Below are 19,265 nucleotides of genomic sequence, written 5' to 3'. Positions count from 1 at the left end.
CAATCACTTTCAGTAGAGGACTTATAGGTGGATAAATAAAAGATTGTGGTGTATTTGGATACCCTCGTCTTTTCAGATTACTATGCGTCGTGGGATCATAAAAAATTTCCTTCAGTATGTATCAATATGTTTTTGCTGAATCAATATGTACCTTGGGATGATACACTTTTTCCTTCAATACATATCAATATGTATTGCTGGATCAATATGTACCATAGGATGATACACTTTTTCCTTCAGTACATAACAATATGTATTGTGGGATAAAAATATGTACCTCTCTTGGTGATTAGCAGATATCTTCTTCTTGTTCTTCTTCTTCTTTCACTGGATCTCAGTGATTTTTTTATTTTGGTACCCTAATTTGATTTTAAACTTTTAGTTTTATGGGGTTTTTGATGATTGATTTTTGTTTGACAGTTTCTGATTCGATTTTCGGTACCCAAATTTTCGATTTCGATCTGGGAATAGTTTTTCAATTTTCTGGTTTTTGAACGACAAGGACGTGGTTTGTGAACGACAATGAAGTGGTTTTTCTGGGAGGAAGGTAATTTTCTGTATTCAAAAACTTTTTTTAGACCATCAGTTAAGTCACTTCTCCCGCTGGACTACAGATTAACCCGGATCAGGTTTTGTGGACTAAACAACAAATTTCTCTTTTTATATAAAGTTGAAAAAAAATATAAAAGCTCGTTTGAGACATACTCAAATGTTTTGAGGCATACAAAACCATTTTCCTATCTAGGATGGGTTTATAAGGGGTGTCCTAGAAGTTGGTAGATTACTAGGTCACCCTTAATTATTTTAAATTACTTAAATATCATTCACTTAAATTTAAAACTTAAATTAACCAAAATCCAAAAAAAATTCAAAATAAAAAATAATTTTCATTCCTGACCTAATTTAATCATTAATCAAACAATTGATTTTATTTTTCGTTGGTGATTAATTGTTGATTCATAAATTTTTGGTCATTGATTAAAATGAGTCGTGTAAAGCGTTGCACAAAGAGATTTAGCTTCAGATCCACATATTGGAACCCAGATCTTTGTTTTTCCTTCTTTTTTTTTTCCTTTTCCTAATGTTTGAGAAGAACGGTTCGTCCAGAGCTGCACATGGTTCGGGCTGGTCGTGCTTCATCTAATACCAACTACTAACACAACTATAACGGATTTTTATTTTCATAACCAACCTCGCCCGCCTAGTTTTCGGTTCGGATTTTAACCCGCCCGCTACAGGTTGGTCGATTTCGGGTTAATGGAAATGGGAAAATGGTGGTAGAGGCGTTTTGATTTGGGCTAATGGAAATGGGAAAATGGTGTTCGTACGGAGAACGGTACTTTTACTTGGCCTGATGGGAGTTGTCATGTTGGTTGTTGGATTAAAGATTTGGAAAATCGGTTGCGTAATAAAACTTTTTATCCTGATACTACTAATCCTTGTGATGGTGCTGGTGATAATAAGGATTTGATCGGCTGTAGTGGTGTTGTTAATAATCAGAGAAGGTGATTGAGTGAAGAGAATTTTCTGTTGAGTACTAGTAGGAAGAGATCTTATGTTGATGCCGCAAGATGAAGTGATTTGTATTTAAGAATCAGATGGAGATGCGGGTGATATTCTTGATAATGAGGAAGCTTCTATTTTTTTTTATAGAGATGGAACTCATTTGGATCATGGACTAGGAAGGGGTGCTACACATATTAGAAAAAGTCATGTTTATATGCTCAGGGTTTCAATTAATTGGAGGGCTAGGATTAGTTTCTAAACTTTATACTAACTCTTTGTATTTATCGGGTTTTACGGATGAGTTTGGACGGGTTTTAAATCATAACCGACTACCAACCCGTCTAATCGGGTTTTTATACTCATAAACCCGTAGCGGGTTCGGTTTAGAAACCCACGTGTTCGGGTAAGTCGGGCGGATCTTGTGCAGTTCTAGATTCGACTGATAATCTCCCCTCCTTTAAAACACTAAGTCATATGAGCTTGAGCTTCCACGTCGCACGATGAGTGTGACACCCCTCTCAAATTAAATTAAATAAACGCTTTCACACGGAGTAATTCTGGAAAGGACAAGTGGCAGAACTCTACTGTCCCAGACATTAAAAACTGGATTACACTCTCTTTACACCGTGTATTTAACTGGCCGTTAGTAACACCGTCTGTGAAAAGGTGGACACTACTCCCGTGACAGAGTTTACACCTAATTCATTTGTTATACTCCATTTACATCAAATACTTAACTTGACGTTAAGTAACACCGTCAAGGTGGACACTACTCCCGTGAAAAACCAACCCAAATCGATACACAACCCTATAACTCTTTGTTTCGTCGTCAAAACTCGATGAGATTCCTCTCATCTCCCATTCACCTGAAACGAGAAGAAAAATCAACAAAGCAACGGCTGCTGCTGCTGATTCAGATCGAGAAATATGCAAAGATTAAAGATAGAGATTAAGAGTGAATCAGAAATTCTTATGATCCCGATGATATTCGATTAAAGAGTTAATGGTCTTATGGATGATGTTTCGATCGGTGTTTGGTGATTAAGGGTTTAAGAAGAAATTTAAACTGAAGAGGGAATTAGAGCTGAAATTGATATGGGTTTGTCGAGATAAGGGTTCTTTAGAGAAATTCAGAAACTAGGGTTTAGTTTTGGGAAGAGCAGCTGGGACTGATTCTTATTTGTTTCCTAGCCCTAATCTTCAAACTGCGTCAACAAATCAAGATGTGCAAGAGCATCATCCTTCTGAGATTTTCTATGGATTTGGTATTTATGCTTCTTAATTCGAGTTTTTCATTCAGTTATTGGTATATCTAATTGATAAAAGGCTAAAAATCATAGTCATAGGGATTTTGCAGGTTTTAGAATCACTTAAAGAAGATAGAGATGTATCTTAAGTGCTACATCAATGACAATGGTTACACTATCAAGGTAAATAAACTCAACTTTTTTTTTTTTTTTTTTATGAAGTATGAGTTTTGTCTCTGGATTGGTTTCTAAAAGAATATATTCCAATTGATTTCTTCCAATCGTGATACAGGATTGCTTCCTTTCCTTCTTCTATGGACGAAATTGAAGTTAGTTCTTATATGGGTAATAAAAACCTTAAAATGATTCAGGTATATATCTAATTAAAACACCTGTCTCATATTTTGTTTGGTAAATAAACCCCATTATGATAGATTATCATATACTGTTGTGTAAAGATTGTTACTTTTATGTTGATGGGTTTTTGTTATATCATTATTATGTGGAAAGATTATACCCTTTTTCTGAAAAAACTACCTTAAACCCTAATTTGCAGGGTTTCCTGCTTCAAGCTGTTTGTGCAGAAAGGGTGATTTTTAACTCTTTGTTAGGGTGCAAAACAAGCAGGAAATCATGTCTCATGGGACATAGAAGATCCACTGTAAATGTTGATAATTTGATTATATTTGGTTTGGCTGCAAAAATATCTAGAAAGTTGCTTCTGTATTATCATAATCGTAGTTAACTGAAATCTTTATATTATACTGCACAAAGAGGATATGATTAGGAAGAGTAACACTAGAATTACAGATTAGTGGTTACCTCCCCTGGCCTAACCCGATTCTGATCAATTACAGTTCAGCAATGATGGTGAAAAAACACTAGAGGAGTGCAAGCTGAGGGATGTTTATAATACACCCACAGGTCATGGTAACACCGACGAAGAATCAGTTTCCTCAAGGAGCTTAATTAATTTAAAGGGATGGACATCAGCTCTGTAAAATCTTCCACTTAGTTTCTTTTCCACATGTGGATTTACGAATCATGTGATAGATGTTCTTCCAAAAGGTATTTTCATATTTTTATTTTGTGATAGATCCATGTGCACCGACTGATGAACTTAGCTATATATATAGATTCCCTTGCTATGCCATACATTTTGTATATACTGACTCCACTTTCCACTATGGCATACATTTTGTATATACTGACTCCACTTTCCACTATGGATCGTATGTAGCAATCAAATTTTTTATATTCTTTTGCATTGATAATTAGGCAAAAAACACTGAAAAAAGATGACGAGAAGCAGCAGAAGGTGCCTTAACTGACAATACTTCTCCATTTTGCTTTTACGTTTATCCTTATAAGTTATGCAACCCCAAATTGAAGGATAATGGATGAAAAATCTATCATCTTATTTTATGTAACTGAAATTATATATAGTCCTCAATTTTCTGTCTCCTCTAAGTAGCCTTTAATGGCATTTTTGTTATTAAAAAAATCATTCACATTAGAAATTCCATTCCGGAGGTTTTCAACGTTTCTCTCATCTATATATTTTATATACTTTTTTGTGGATTAGTATTACAGCGGTTGTTGATCAGATTTGGTACAATCTTTAGAACACTAATTTGTTAAGTAAAAGATGTAAGCACCGGTGATGAATCTGTTTGCATAAAGGCTAACAATCTGCACAAAGGCAAACGGCCGGAACTAATGTTACTTGGTTTTTCTTTAAAGTTTTTAGATATGAAGTTCTATTTGTCTACACAGTCCAAGTTATTATAGCAGTGTGCTACCTACGAAAGATATAGAAAAGAATTCACCTAAGTGGGAAAGGAATTGTAATCTAAGTATTAGCGTGGGAGTAAAGCCACCTGTAAAGAAAAAAAACTGAGTTGTGGATTTTTGGATTGATATAGTTACATTGTTTTGGATTTTTGTTTGAAATATTTATCTATCAATAATCAGTTTAATTCCAGTTTTTGAGATTCAAGTTTAACCATTTATTAAAACAGAACCTTACAGTAGTTAAGCCAAATAAAAAATCCTAAGCGACGGAGCGAAGAGAAATCGAGCTACACCAAATTAAAAATCTTAATTGATGGAGCGAGGCGAAGCCGACCCATGCCAAATAAAAAATGCATCGTGACAGGGCGAGGCAAGCCATACCAAATAAAAAATGCATTGGGATGGGGCGAGGCGAAGCCGAGCCATACCAAATCGAAAATGTGTCATGACGAGGGTCGGCAAAACTCGATAACATCAAATTAAAAATGCACAACGGGACGAGGCGAAGTTACGTTACACCAAACCAAAGTATGGTTAAAATAAAATGATTTTTTGATGGTTTAAGCTCCGCCCGGTGCGTAGCACGGGTACAAAATCTAGTTAAACATGATAATGATAGACCAAACTTCAGTTTGTTAAAAAAACACACCAAGTTCGGTTGTTCAAATTTTTTATTCAAATCAGCCGCACATAAATTCGTCTGTTACAAAGTCAGTTACACACTCTTGACCCTACATTCCTTGGGCTTAGGAGACATAAAATGATCCAGGCGCATTTACGTAGTTGATCAGAGGCGTGGCAATCGACTGTTGCTGAATTTAGAGAGCTTGAATTTTTAGGATGTTTCTGTTTTGGTCATGGCTTCCCATAAGGGCACGCTCATGAGCTACACAAATCAATGATTAATTGGCCAAAATGGGGAAGTTTGTGGTGTGGGTATAAGCTTTATGAAATAAAAGAGGTCGTATACCAAGAAAAAAAATCAGTCATTGGAACTAATATGCCATCAAAATGTTACTAGTCCCATTCAGATGATATTGGGTTTTTGCCCACGTTACATAGTGTCACCAGAAACAAGCCGAAAGACAAGACTTGAAAGCCTGGACTAATGCAAGGGCCTAAAAAGCAATCAAGACAATAATGTTTTACATATTTACAAAGTGAAAGAAGTATATCTATAACATCAAAGCAACGGATTAACGTTCTACTCTTGGCTTTGATTCTGGTCCTTCCAACTCCTCCATGAAACCACAAGTCATCTTAAGAAAATCATTCTTGTGTAATTGCTTCCATTCCTTTTTTAACAACAAAGGAAAATTTGAAATGATCATTGAAAACAGAGGGAGCAAAGAAACTCAAAATCAATATGAAATCCCAATTTGTGATTCAAGCAATTTGAAAAGTACCGGAAAACCAAAAATGACACAGATCTATAAGCGTGTCATAATTTCGGCTTAGATAATCATTTATGCCTGGTTACAAAGTTAATCAGTAGGGTATCAGGTGTCCGCATCGCGGTTAGAGACCTATTTCACATAGCTCTACAGAAAAGACTGAACCGAAGTTCTTTTCATAACCATCCTAACATAACTATCCCCACATGTACCTATGTCCCTGTATCCCATGAAAAATATATGGCCCTGTGTGCTCTTAACAATGGCTATATGAATGTCTCATATTAAGTTTGGATCTTTAAGTCAGAAATAAAAAATGAGGAAGGCCTACCTAGCAAGCTTAGAGCGAAAATACTACCAAGATTAGAGTGAACAGATATATTCCGATAAAAAAGTTACCTCAAAATTCCATTCCCCGTATAAGTTCGGATCACTTTTATTAACCCAAACATAAGCATAGGTCTGCATTATCTTTAAAGTATCCTGCAATAAGCAGAGCCAGTTTTAGTTTTTAGTAACACAGATAAAGCAATAAGTAATGAGGCAAACAATCTCATGTTGAACTATCTTGGACATATTTCATAGAGAAAGAAAGTCCATTCTAGCAGAACAATAAACCCCTCAGCTTTGATTGTTATAACCAAGTCTTTTCAGGCTTAATTGCACACTGTACTTTGGGTAAATAAAGACTTCATTTCAGTTTCAGGCTTAAAGTACTTTGGATGAAATAAGGCCGATGCAGAAAGTTTTACAACTGATTAGAAACCTACCATTAGAGAAATATCAACAATGCTCCTCTCATATTCATAATCCTCAAATGTATCTAAAATATCTAATTCAGAATCTGTGAGATCTAAGAGCAACCACAGTCACGACCAAATTTGGGTACTAAACCCAAATGTGGTCCTAGAGAGTGCCGCAGTGGTGAGGAGTAAACCCAAATTTGGTCGCCAAATTTAGGGTTTGAGACCAAATGTGGTCGTCTGTCCAGACTAAAGAAGATATAGTGGGACGGAAGTATTAGGAGCGTATGAAACCAGGCGTAAGTTTAATCACCGTATGCAATCAGGCGAGCATATAAACACCGTATGAGTCAGGCGCATGTATAAACTCCGCCCCTTCAAACGCATCTAATACATCCGCCCAATATCAGGCGTAGTTTTATTGTGCGTCTGGATGAAACGTAACTTTAAGTTACGTATGAGATGGGCGTTGATTATACGTGCGTCTGGATGAAACGCAACTTTAAGTTACGTATGAGATGGGCAGAAGAATAGTGTGCGCCTGATACCAGTTTTAATTTTCGTTGATTATATGCACCCAGTTAACTTCCTCTTTCACCATGGATGTGGTTGCTCTAAGCAGTTACGCCCCCCATCCATATCAACATCATAAACTACCCGCTTTGAGGAGGAAGCAAGAAACGAATGTGCAGTGCTCAAATCATTTACTTCTCACGGACATTTTTGATTTTTTTCTTTGGCTACCCAGACGCACCTTCTATGTCCGCCCGAGTCATACGCACTTTCTATCTCCGTATGTATCAGACGCACATAACATCTCCGTCCCAGTAGACGCACTTTCCATCGCCGTCCCATGTTAGGCGTGAACTATACCTGCGCCTCAATCAGGCGCACGTAATACCTCCGTTTCGTTCAGACGCATATTATAAAGACGCTCGGTCAAGAAACGTGAGTATAAGTTCCGTCTCGCACCAAGCGTTCGTATAAGTTACGCTTCACCAAATTTTGGTCGTCCCCCATTGCGCTTGAACACCCAGAATACCAAATTTTTTTGGTTTTTAGTCTGGATTTTGGTATTTGGTCCGTCTCATGACTGTGGTTGCTCTAAGAGTACCTGCAGCAAAAAAACAAAAAAACTGTTCAAGAGACAAATTTAACAACATGATCCAGTATTATGAATGAAATGAATGGAACTCCATGCAAGGAGAAAAGAATGACTCCTAGATTGACTGTTGAAAGTTGACAACTGAAGTCAATAATATTTTTATGAACAAGTTTCATATGAAAGAATCTTGAACTAGAAAGATGATAAACTAAATAAACAAGTGAAAATATATGAAAAATGGCTTCAGTTTAGTCCAATTCCTACTATGCAAAAATGAGAATAGGTTTGGAGACAAACCCTGCCAGTGACTTTTGTGTTCTCTACTGGCAGAATTGCAGGATAAACACACCCTTTGATGCTAAACCGTTCACTGCAAAATCAGAATCATGCAAACCGTTACTGAGACGGTCATAAAACGAAAGGAAAGAAAAACAAGGATAAAGATGCCATATTGCTACAGCCAGATTCTGCAAGAGTCTAACATGAGAAAGCAGTAACTTTCATCACTCTCCCATCCGTTATTGTTCACAGAAATTCTACCCACAACGCAACTGCGTTACGCTGACCTAAACAACTAATCTCATTTGTAGACATTGATACGACACATATCCACTTTCCATGGAAATGTGTAATTCAGTTCACTTTCAGGAGCATTGCATTATCTATCCCTACTTCAAAGTTCCGACAATCATTCAGTTCTCATATAGGTAACCTTGCAACAATTGGAAGTCATACGCTCAACTCCCCACACCCTGAGTCCAATCTAGGGTAATTGCTACCAATATACTCCGAATTAGGCAGGTGTTCTAAGAGGACTCGAATCGTAAGTCGAAGCTACAGTAATCCAAAACAAGCTAAAAATGGAACCTCATATGGGTCAACCCAACTCTATTTACAAATATAAGGTAATCCCCAAATCCCTGTACCAAACTAATTCATCATCTAAAATTTCCATTTCCAACAACTTCTATTACCAAAGTATTCATTATTCTTCATCAAAATTGAAGTATTAAAGAAAAGAAACCTTCCTTGAAATTTTACCCTACAAGAATAATTTTTATTTATTTATTGTGTATCTGAATATGAAATTCAAAAGCTTAATTTCAGTCCTCTAAACAAATTTATATCCCAAGAATCCCAAAAAAAAAATTGAAAGAAACTGAAATCAAAGAAATGAAAGAGACAGAGAGAATATTACAAATTGTCGAGGATGGCAGGAGAATTCTGAGGAACGCGATTGAGTAGTACTCTCACAACATCATCAGCTAACAAACTTCCGTACACAAAAACACTCTTAGGATTTTGATGATGAGAAATCACTGATGATGATGATGGTGGTGTTGCCATATCTCTCTATCTCTATCTCTCCCGAGGATGGGAGCAAACCCAGCAGCAAAAAGAGTAGACTTTCTGTCTTTTGACTCTTTTTGATGCAAGTTCACGGGAGTGAGTGATGGTACGTTTACAACGGAAAATCCCGGGGCTGCATCCCGAGTCAGACGAGACAATCCATGGACCCGCTGGAGTTAGCAAGGGTGGATATATGGGCCCCACCGAGATTTGTGTCTACCGGGAAATCCCAAGTGATTTCAGCCCCAGTAGACGTAGCATTATTGAGTTCATGGTTCATTTCAGTCTCTTGACTCTACAGCACAGCCGCATGGGAAACGAAAAATGGTCCAAACTCCAGACTGAGAAACCTGGCCCATTTAGAGTTCGGAAAATTTTGAGTTTGATTGGAAAAATCATTTTCTATGGGGTTAGTAAAGTGATTAGTTAATGGCTCCAAAATACTACTTTATTCGTTTCAAAATAATAAGCTGGTTTCATGTACGCCTAAATTATTATTTTTGAAATGGAGAGATACTAGTAATTATAAAGTCCAAGGATCGAATCCCTATCTCCTCCAAGGGAGGATCATGAGAACCATCAGGTCACTTGATGGTTCTCTTATTTTCATAACTGATTTAAAATGATTCTGATTTTGGGCATACCAAAATCTTTCTAGGCATATAAAACAATAGTCCCATCTTGGGTGACCTTATAAGGGGTACCCTATGGGTAGTTCAATTACCTATATACCCTTAATACAAAAATCTAAAATCAGTTTTCTAAAAAATCAAAATTAGTTTCCCTTACCATCTCTTCTTCCTCCTCCTCATCTAGCCGAACTCTTCCCCCTCCTGCGAAAAAAAAATTCATCATCGTGATTAATTGTCGATTCGTAAAAGTTTGATCGTCGATTAAACTCAACCACATAATGACTCGTACAAAGAAAAGCAGGGACTAGGCAAACCAAATCGTCTTCTAATCCATCAATTGAAGAAGAAGAAGAACCAATTGAAGATGAAGGTGTAGAAACTGAAAATCAACCACCAATTGAACCAGAAATTGAACCAACTGCATCTCCAACTCCGGAAATGAGGATAAGAAAGCAAGTTTTACAAACCCAATCTCCTATTTGATGTTTTTCATCGATTAAATGACGATTACAGTGTTGGGTTCGGCTCAAAATTGAGTTGCGTTTTTAGCCGAACTGTTCTTCACAAAAGCTTCATGTAAGTGTATATGAACAGTTCGGCATGAAATTTCAAGCCGAACCTAGTCACAGATAGAGATGCATAGGGGTTCGGCGTATTCGATAATCATAATATGTGCCAAACCTAGCACATTAACGAGGTTCGGCTATTACGATATTCTCAATATGTGCCGAACCAATAACAATATTTTAACCCAAAAAATAACAAATTGATGTTCGGCTCATACGATTTTCGAAATATAAGCCGAACCGGTAATTATTTTTTTTTCCGAGCTATTCAGGATGTTGTTCGGCTTACTATGAAACTTTCATATAAGCCGAACTAGTGTCTAGCAAAAGGGTTGGAATTGAAAATTATAGGTTGGGCGCATGCAGTAAACAGATTCAGTGAGCCGAACCGTTCATCAATTGGTAGATTCGGCTTATAGATGTGAGCCGAACCTCAACCTGTTTCGCCGAACCATGATTCAAAAAACCTAACTTTTGATAATTGAGAGTTATAGAAGTGAGATTAAGTATAGGATATAAGTGTACCTGTGTATTAGAAGCATTGGGTTCGTCATCAATATCTTCATCATCTGGATTTGGCTCATAAAAATCATCATCTTGAGTTTTTGTTTGAGTTTGAGCTTGTGTTTGAGTTTGTGTAAAATCATCCTTTCTCACTTTCTCCTTCTCTTATAATTCTGAAAATTATTTTTATCACTAAAAAAAATATTTAATCACTAATCAAGATTATTAACACTAATACGTAAAGGGCAGATTTGTCATTAAAAAATTTTGGGTTAAGGGGTTATCTGATTTTGCTATTTCACAATCTTTTTTGTCTTCATTCAGTATGCATTGGAAGATTTTGTATGCCCAAAATCATAATTCTTTAAAATAGGTAACCAATCAAAATGATTTGTTTAAATAGAGTTTTTGTTGGTTTTTCGTACCCTTAAACATATCATTTGCAAAGAAAGGGAAATTAAGGGGTTTTAAAATAGCGCTCCCTAAAAAGGTCTTTTTTTTTCAAATAACAAATACCTTTTTACCCTTTGTGTTCAAAAATAAAATAAAAATAAAAATAAATAATAATCTTAATTTAGGGAGCATTATTTTGAAACACGAAGGGTAAAGGATTATATATATATATGATATCTGCCCTTAGATATACCTATCTACCCGACCTGCTCCCTAATTAAATAGGTTCAGGCAATCCCTAATATATTTTACGATATATCTCAATGAGTGCCAAATCAGACCATATCCACAAGGGAAGAGGGTTTTGAGAATTCGACTAATTAACATCCGCTCTAGTGATGATGTGGAGAAAAAAATGTGTAACGAACTCTACTTTACTATGCAATGAATTCATGTGAGGTGATTAAGAGTTGGAGCAACTTCTTCGAATAATGATTTTCTCTCTCTTTTTGATGATGTGGTAGAGGCTTTAGTTTTCCTTAAAATTCTAACCAACAATCAGAGAGGAGGAACTTCATATCTTCTTTTAGTGATTGAGTTTAATATTGGGTCAGTTGATTTTCCTATTTTGAAAGCTCCATCCTCTTCATCGCATGTATTCAAGAAGGAAAAAATATCACCACGCCAAACTCTATCTTATGATGATATGTCCTTTTTCAAGCCTCCAATTCTTCAACGGCTTTTTTAATATTGAATTTTGAAGATCTAAAGTAATTGATGGTGAATCAAGATATTTTTTCTCATCAGGTGAACTCAAACACTTAGCTAATATTGGTGACTCATGTGTTGGGTATCTTGCAGGAAAAAGATTTTCTTTTCCGTTTGTGAAAGAAAAGCTAGCTTCCCAATAAATCTAAGGTGATTTGTGAATGTTAATTGATGGACAATATTTGCTTAGCCTTGGCCCAACGAGTTGGTTTTAGTTCCTAGTCCCCACATTGATGAATTACGGTCCATGCTTGAACCCTTCAAGGTATGAAGAAGGGTACCTTTGCAGTCGCAATGAGTTGCAAATTAAATTAGTGGTTCAACACCTTATCCCTCATATCATCTAATTAGGAGGTGATTGCGATATTTTGGTAATTCATATTATGTAAGCTCTCGGAAATAAGAAACATGAGATCATTCTTTCCATACTTGATGAAGTACTTGGTTGTAGTTTATTCCTTGTATGCTCATACTTCTTGTCAAAATCCATTCGATGTTGGTTTGCACCAATAACGAACTGTGGAAATGGCTAGGAAATGAAGCTAAATTAGTATGGAAGTTAGAGGAGCTTTCATAATCCACTTGCATCACAAGGATGGTGGAAGGCTAGAGTATGATTGTAGCGCCCCCAAAGCTAGTAGTTGACTAACCCAAGAGATTAACTAAATAAAGAGGCACTAATGATCCAAATCATTTACTCAAACATTCAATTGAGAAATCTGCTATAAAACTTAACCCGAAACTAGCCCCTCTCTGAAACAGATATACAAGAGTTCCTCTCAGATGATACATATACAATAGTTATTTGGTTTACAAACAGAACATACAACATAATAAACATAGTAGAATTAACCAACTAACGAACTCAACCCCTGAAGCTTTTGTTGCGCAACTCTGATCTGTCTCTGAAACTGAAAGTGGGAATGGGTGAGCACATCATCCCTAAAAGGGGTGCCCAGCAAGAATAACATTTAACTTTCAAGTAATCCTGGCAAATTTGGAAAGCAATAATGTTTTCCCAAACATTAAAAAGTGACCAAGTCACTGAAATTAACGAACATGTATATGGACAAACTCCGTCTTCAAACAATGTATAATATTCGTGCTAACCACACTCATTAGCTATTGATATCACCAAGACCATGATGACCCACTCTAAGCAATAAAAGCTGAATTCATGTAGATATAATTGTGAAGGAGCGTATCCAATATACCACAAGTGGAAATTCTCATTTCCATAACAATTCATAATGACAAACAAAACATTACAAGTCCTTTCCAAATCGTGGAAAGATTCACAGAATCAACAGAATTATCATAATGCAATTTAAACAAAGCATGGAATGCACAGACATATAATACATGAGTTTGTTAAGCATAAACTTTTGTAAAAGCAACAATAATGGTTACAAAAGAATCAAATGTATTCCCACCTCTTTTGATGACAGGCCACGTCTACCTCGAGATCCACGATCCACTGGTTCATCCTTTGAATCGATCGTTGTTAATAACTAACTGTTAATCACACAAGAACTCTAAGAAGCTAGCCAAAATGGCTCACACAAGAATCATACAATTCTATCCAATGTTTCTAGGTCCATTTAAGGTTCTACACCCTTTATTATCTATCGGTTTATTAATTTAATTAGATTGGTTCTAAAGTCCATTACCTAACTCTTATGAATATCTACAACTTTGTAGAATGAACCAAAGGTCACTTCAGACCACAAGGGTCTAATTCATGTTCAAAAGGGAAATCTGGTTCTAAAATCTGGTTCACTAAGTAGGCCCACTAAACAAAGGCCTGGTCCAATTGGTCAACTAACAATCTCTAACGGTTAGCTGAGTCAACGAACGGTAAACGTCAGTCAAAGTCCAGTCCACAGTCAAAGGTTAACTCGGTCAACGAGTCGACACAGGTCAAGATAAAGAAACTCGGTTAACTCGGTCAGCATATCCGACTCAGTCAGATTAACTGAGTCAGCTAAGCAAAACGAGTCAGACTGAACTGACTGGGATGACTAATAGGTCTAAACCAAAACAAACATCTATTGCATAATCGCAACCATTTCAAATAACTAAACAACTCATTCACAATTACAAAATCTATTTACCTTAATCTGCAGTTGCAGGCTTCACTAAGATCACTGCAAACAACACTACAATCAACTTCTACTCAAACATCTCATAAGCACACTCAAGTTCAGTTCAACACAAACATTGGAGCCCTTACTTACACTTGTATCTCAGACGTTCCATTACTCTATCCACACTACAATACATGTACCTTCACCTAATACATTTCAATTACAATCACTTCATTACCACCATCAAATCAACAACAAACTCCACTCCCAGCATCACAACTCAATCTTAAATACTACCACTCCCTGCAACATTACTGACATTTCATACCACCATATTTCAGTCTTAGCTTAACACAATCAACACCAGCCACCAACAGTTCAGCTTTAACAGCCAACCAACATACCTCTTCCTTCAGTTCTGTAGTTTCCGCTCCAACTAAGACCAACACCATCATTTGAATACAACTCAACTACAGTACAAACCACCTGCCTCAATCTCAATTCAGCACCATCATTACAAACTATAATCTTTATTCCTAAATCACCAACTCAATTACAATTGCAGCTCCACCACCAATACACATACACATATCTCAAGCCTTTTTCCCTGCATCTTACAGCACCAACACAACTACACTCAACTCAATAATTTCAGTAACACTATCTTCTCATACATACTCTGTAACACCGTTCCCTTGATCAGTTCACTATAACTCCATGCAATCAACATCAGTACCAGCACCAGTTCTTAAACCTCAATCCCTGTAGTTCAACATAAGTCTAAACCACATGCCACAGTTCTATAACACTCTCTCCATAATCATTTCAACTCTTAACTTAACAACTATTTCACAATTTCAACAATTTGAAATGAATAACTTTACTAAAATCACAGAGAAGGTCAATTACCTCAAATAATTTCTGCTCCAGCACTAACCAATTCAAAACTCATAATAATTCCATCATCTTCTTATAAACATAATCAAACCATAGTTATGTTAACAACTTCAATCGATCTCATCTTCAAAACCCTAACTTATCCAATCTCGAATTACTTTTCATCCTTAAACCTAGTTCAATCGATTGATCAATACCCATCTTAAATCACTCTCTTAAAACATCAAATTCATCTTCAATTGAATCTCGAAACCAAATTCAGAAACCCTAGTTCTTCAATTAATCATCAGCACGACCTCAATACAACAATTCATCCTCAACCCTCATGTTCTTCATTTATCCACAGTTCAATTAACCCATTAATTCTCCTATAAACTCGAATTTATTCTTAAAACCCTAATTCCTAAATATCTCTGATTCAATCACAGACCCATCAATCTCTACTGTTCTTCTTCATAATTCAAAACATCATCATCTTTATAACTTCGTCATTTAATTCACTGAAATCATTCTCACAAACAACTCACAAATCACTCGCAGAAGGAGAAGAAGAAGAAGAAATAAGAGAAGAAGAAAGAGAAATAAGAAAGAAGAAGAAAGAAAAGGAAAGAAAGGTCGAGTTTATCTTCTCGACTCAGGATAAGGTTGACTAGAATTGCTAAGGGCACCCGAGAAACGGATAAGGGCATCCAAGGTCGGTCAAACCAAAAAAAAGTACTTTTCCTTTCATATTCATCCAATGATATCTTCTTCGTGCGGTATTCGATTGATACGTTCGAGTAGTCCATTCTACACAACTTTGCGAGACATATTCAACGGTACTAGTATCGTAGCTAGATCATTGTTAGATTAATTTCTATTAATTATCGTTCGTGTTAAACTAATCGAGTTATTATAGGCTAAATCGATACTTGACCGGTCTAATAGCGTTGACGAGCTTGAGGGTCCTTACAATAACGTGCCTAGATGATGCAGCCTTGACACAAGCAAGATAAGTGCATGCATTCCGATCATCATTTCCGAATCGAAGTAAAAAAGCTGAAAATAGGCTTGCAATGGCCTATGTGCAAATCCAAGGCATTTTTATGCCTATAATGGACTCGGAAGCCAGTGATGTACGCAAAAAAAAGCATCTGCATTAGACTTTATGGCCTTACACCCTTTGCAGAACAATCGTAAGGTCGAACGATGAAAGACTATGTATGGACACTGCGTTTAAGGTATCATGTTTACAAAGCATACTTAGATAGGAACATCGACTTGCATTTTCCTGGTGAGACGCAAAGCTTTTTGTAACTCTCATTGCTCTATGAGTAGCGTTGGTATGTTTAGGCCTACTGGCATTGCTCCGGAGGCGTAATTTTTTTGGTACCCCGCAGTTGATCTCATATCAAGTTTTAAGATAACAATAAAGATTATTATTAGAGCACTGCTCGGTTGAACCCACCAAGTGTTGGTATGTCAAGATTGGTTGTCATATTTAGCTCCAAAACTCGAGTCGCTATTATGTAAGCTACAATCAACTTCGATAGGTTAGACTAGAAATGATAGAAGTATTGTGCTCCAGTTACTCACAAAGATCTGAAGATGGATTGAAGACAACAAAGACATCATCCTTCAGCTTGAGGTTAGTAACTATGACTTGACTTGTTCCATATCTATCTTGTGTCTTTCAAGTCGTGTATATTGAAAACAAAACTGCGAAGCATATTCGAACTCTAGATAGACATAGTATTAAGGAATACAATACGAGGTTTATTGCTTAACCATTAAACTTTGTAGATAAGACATCGCCATAATCATTTGAATGTTATTGTGATTATGTATGGGTATGAGGTGAGGATTTCATCCTAGGGAACAATGTTTTACATGTGATCCAAGGAAGTAAGTTCATAAACTTGTTTGTGAACCGAAAAGGAAATTGCCAGGTGTTATTGGTTTTATTATTCATTGCATATCTTATGAACAACCAATATGTGTGATTGAGTATAACCGCTCACAACTTGTTTGTGTTCTTGGTATAACTATTCACAAAGGCCTGACTTATATATTGGTATGACTTTTATTAGTGAAACCGATCTTAAGTAATCGCCTGAGATGGTATGATCGGGTTTGTGATTTTATGTATGACCAGATATGGAAAAGGGGAACCGATCCTAGTAAGAGGTGCATTACATCACAAAGGCGAACCGATCCTTGTATGGGTGCATCAAGGTTTATAGCAGAAAGGGGAACCGATCCTACGGACATGTGCAACACGTTTTTAGGCAAAGGGGAACCGATCCTATGGACATGTGCAACACATATAAGTTAGATACCATATATATATGGGGAGCCGATCCTAGTACCTAGTCAATCGAATTTTGGAAAGCTAGTGTGACTATGCACAGTACTCACATGGAAGGTAGAACCGAAACTTGTTTTGGTAGAACCGTTAAACCCATGATTGTGATTGAATGTTTGTTTGATCAATCGCATAGTTCAAAGTCAGATGAACCAATTGTAAACTTGTTTGGAAGTGTGGCAATTCGGTTTCAAGGTTGTAAGTATGAAAGAGAACTTACAAAGTAAGGATGTCGACATACTTTGAACACGTGCTATGAATGTTTATTTCTTTAATTGTTCAAAGTTATTCCTTAATAGCTAAGGGAAGAGAATCCCAGGATCGGAACATAAGTTAAAAAATTTTAATTAAGGTTATTAATTTCATTTTGTAGGGAAATATAAGAATTAGTAATTTGCATTTAGTAATTATATTTTCCGAGAGATTTCGATCATTATTTTTGGATGGAGCATTTCCAGGAATTATGGAAACCGAATTTGTTCTTTAATGAATATCTTGAGAATATTCTCGGTTTTGGAAATTCCTTGGTGTCCAAACTTCCTTGTCTATAAATACTTAAAGTTTGCCTTTCTAGCAAACTAATCCTTCGTAACAACAGACTTCCTCTTTTGTTGTTTTTACTGGTGTAGCCGCCTATTCAGAGAGGAGAGTAACCTAATTAGGCGAAATCTCTTACGACCGCTCAGTTTACAGTATTCTTTGGGATTGAGAAGTTCTACGAGTACCGTTGGTGGGAAACTAGATAATTGCAGTTTATCTTTTGTTTTCTATTGATTTGATTGACTAACGGTTGTTGAATCTTTGATTGCACCTAGTTTGTTTATTCTTGAGAACCTTCTCTTCTGGTATAAGGCTCACTCAAACTAGATCAAAGATTTAACGTTTCTACGGATCTAAGTTTTTCTAGATCCGTAAGATAGATTCATTGATTTTCCATTGTTAACAGACTCCATTCCGTACGACAAATCAATAAGGAATCAAGTTTGTTTTTGCAGATTGTTACTTTGAAGATTAAATCGAAGATTGAAGATTTGAAAAAGAAGTTGTAGTGAACCATTAAGAAGATATATTAGATCTAGTCCTAAAGAGAACGTCTGTTCTGCAAGGATATTGGGTAACAAATATCTATTGAGAACTTCGGTTCTGCTAGATATTATCAAATCAAGAATACTGCTGAAGCTGAGTAACTAGGATTTTAGTTTACTTAGTATTGTCTACACGAAGTTGCAGGTTTACTTTTTGTAGCGTCTTAATTCAATTGATTATTCAAAACTGGACTGGTCCCAGGGTTTTTCTGCATTTGCGGTTTCCTCGTTAACAAAATTCTGGTGTGTGTGCTTTACTTTATTTCCGCATTATAATTGTTTTTATATTATAATTAAAGTAAATACACTTGTACGTTAATTAGGCACTTGTTATTTATCTTATAAGATTTCGGTTATCAAGTGAACACTTTGTTGTTGTATTGTCTCGATTTCATATCCATACACGATCACACAAAGTGTATTGAATTTCTCCACTTGACTTTGATATTCTCACTTTGTTAGACCAGTCCGGACTAATCATATTTCAAGTGGACACTGTGTTGAAATATTCCTTGAGTGATTGTTGCTCCAAGAGGTTTATACACAGTGGGTCTTGTATAGGTTGTGATCAAAAAGATTGTGGTGTATTTGGGTACCCTCGTCTTTTCAATTATATGTTTTGGACTCGTCATTATGTGTTTGTAAGGTGAATACACAAAATTTTCCTTAACAATAAGGAAAATGATACTCCCTCCATCCTGATTTAGTTGATAAAATTACATTTACACGAATATTAAGAAATAGATAGAGAACAATTTTTTTTCCCACAAATATCTTTAGATATAACTAATTATTTGGATCATTAATGTTTCCTAGTAGGGACAAACACAAATTTCTAAATTATGAACTG

The 19,265-nt window shown here is 36.2% G+C and overlaps 1 protein-coding gene and 1 long non-coding RNA gene across 4 annotated transcripts; one reads left to right on the top strand and one right to left on the bottom strand.

Annotated features, from left to right (window-relative positions):
• Positions 1-2,340: 2,340 nt before the first annotated feature.
• Positions 2,341-4,278, top strand: LOC113299967. 3 transcript variants are annotated; one of them, XR_003335304.1, is made up of 4 exons: positions 2,341-2,771; positions 2,864-2,936; positions 3,046-3,124; positions 3,611-4,278. It is a non-coding gene; the product is annotated as an uncharacterized LOC113299967 (long non-coding RNA). The 3 variants fall into 3 exon arrangements; XR_003335306.1 differs by having other exon boundaries at positions 3,310-4,278; XR_003335305.1 differs by having other exon boundaries at positions 2,853-2,936.
• A 1,236-nt stretch (positions 4,279-5,514) lies between these two features.
• LOC113299965 (AIG2-like protein D) lies at positions 5,515-9,201 on the bottom strand. Its single transcript, XM_026549095.1, has 5 exons — positions 8,988-9,201; positions 8,084-8,159; positions 6,712-6,801; positions 6,341-6,424; positions 5,515-5,842 (listed from the first exon to the last, which is right to left on the bottom strand). The coding sequence occupies exons 1-5, from the start codon at positions 9,134-9,136 to the stop codon at positions 5,744-5,746; spliced, it is 498 nt and encodes a 165-aa protein (XP_026404880.1). The 5' UTR covers positions 9,137-9,201; the 3' UTR covers positions 5,515-5,743.
• Between the last annotated feature and the right edge of the window lie 10,064 nt (positions 9,202-19,265).

The sequence above is a fragment of the Papaver somniferum genome, chromosome 7 (genome assembly GCF_003573695.1).
Source record: "Papaver somniferum cultivar HN1 chromosome 7, ASM357369v1, whole genome shotgun sequence".
NCBI classification, from domain to species: Eukaryota; Viridiplantae; Streptophyta; class Magnoliopsida; order Ranunculales; family Papaveraceae; genus Papaver; species Papaver somniferum.
The sequence above is the reverse complement of the archived record's forward strand: the minus strand, read 5'-3'. Positions and strand labels throughout refer to the sequence as shown.

What these genes read in the sequence shown, in the direction of transcription:
- LOC113299965 (XM_026549095.1), bottom strand. Translation starts at nt 9,136, where the DNA reads ATGGCAACACCACCATCATCATCATCAGTGATTTCTCATCATCAAAAT. An exon ending in CCTGCCATCCTCGACAATTT is followed by an intron (nt 8,160 to 8,987) that starts GTAATATTCTCT and finishes CTGATTTTGCAG; the next exon opens with TGAACGGTTTAGCATCAAAG. An exon ending in TTGTTGATATTTCTCTAATG is followed by an intron (nt 6,425 to 6,711) that starts GTAGGTTTCTAA and finishes TGCTTATTGCAG; the next exon opens with GATACTTTAAAGATAATGCA.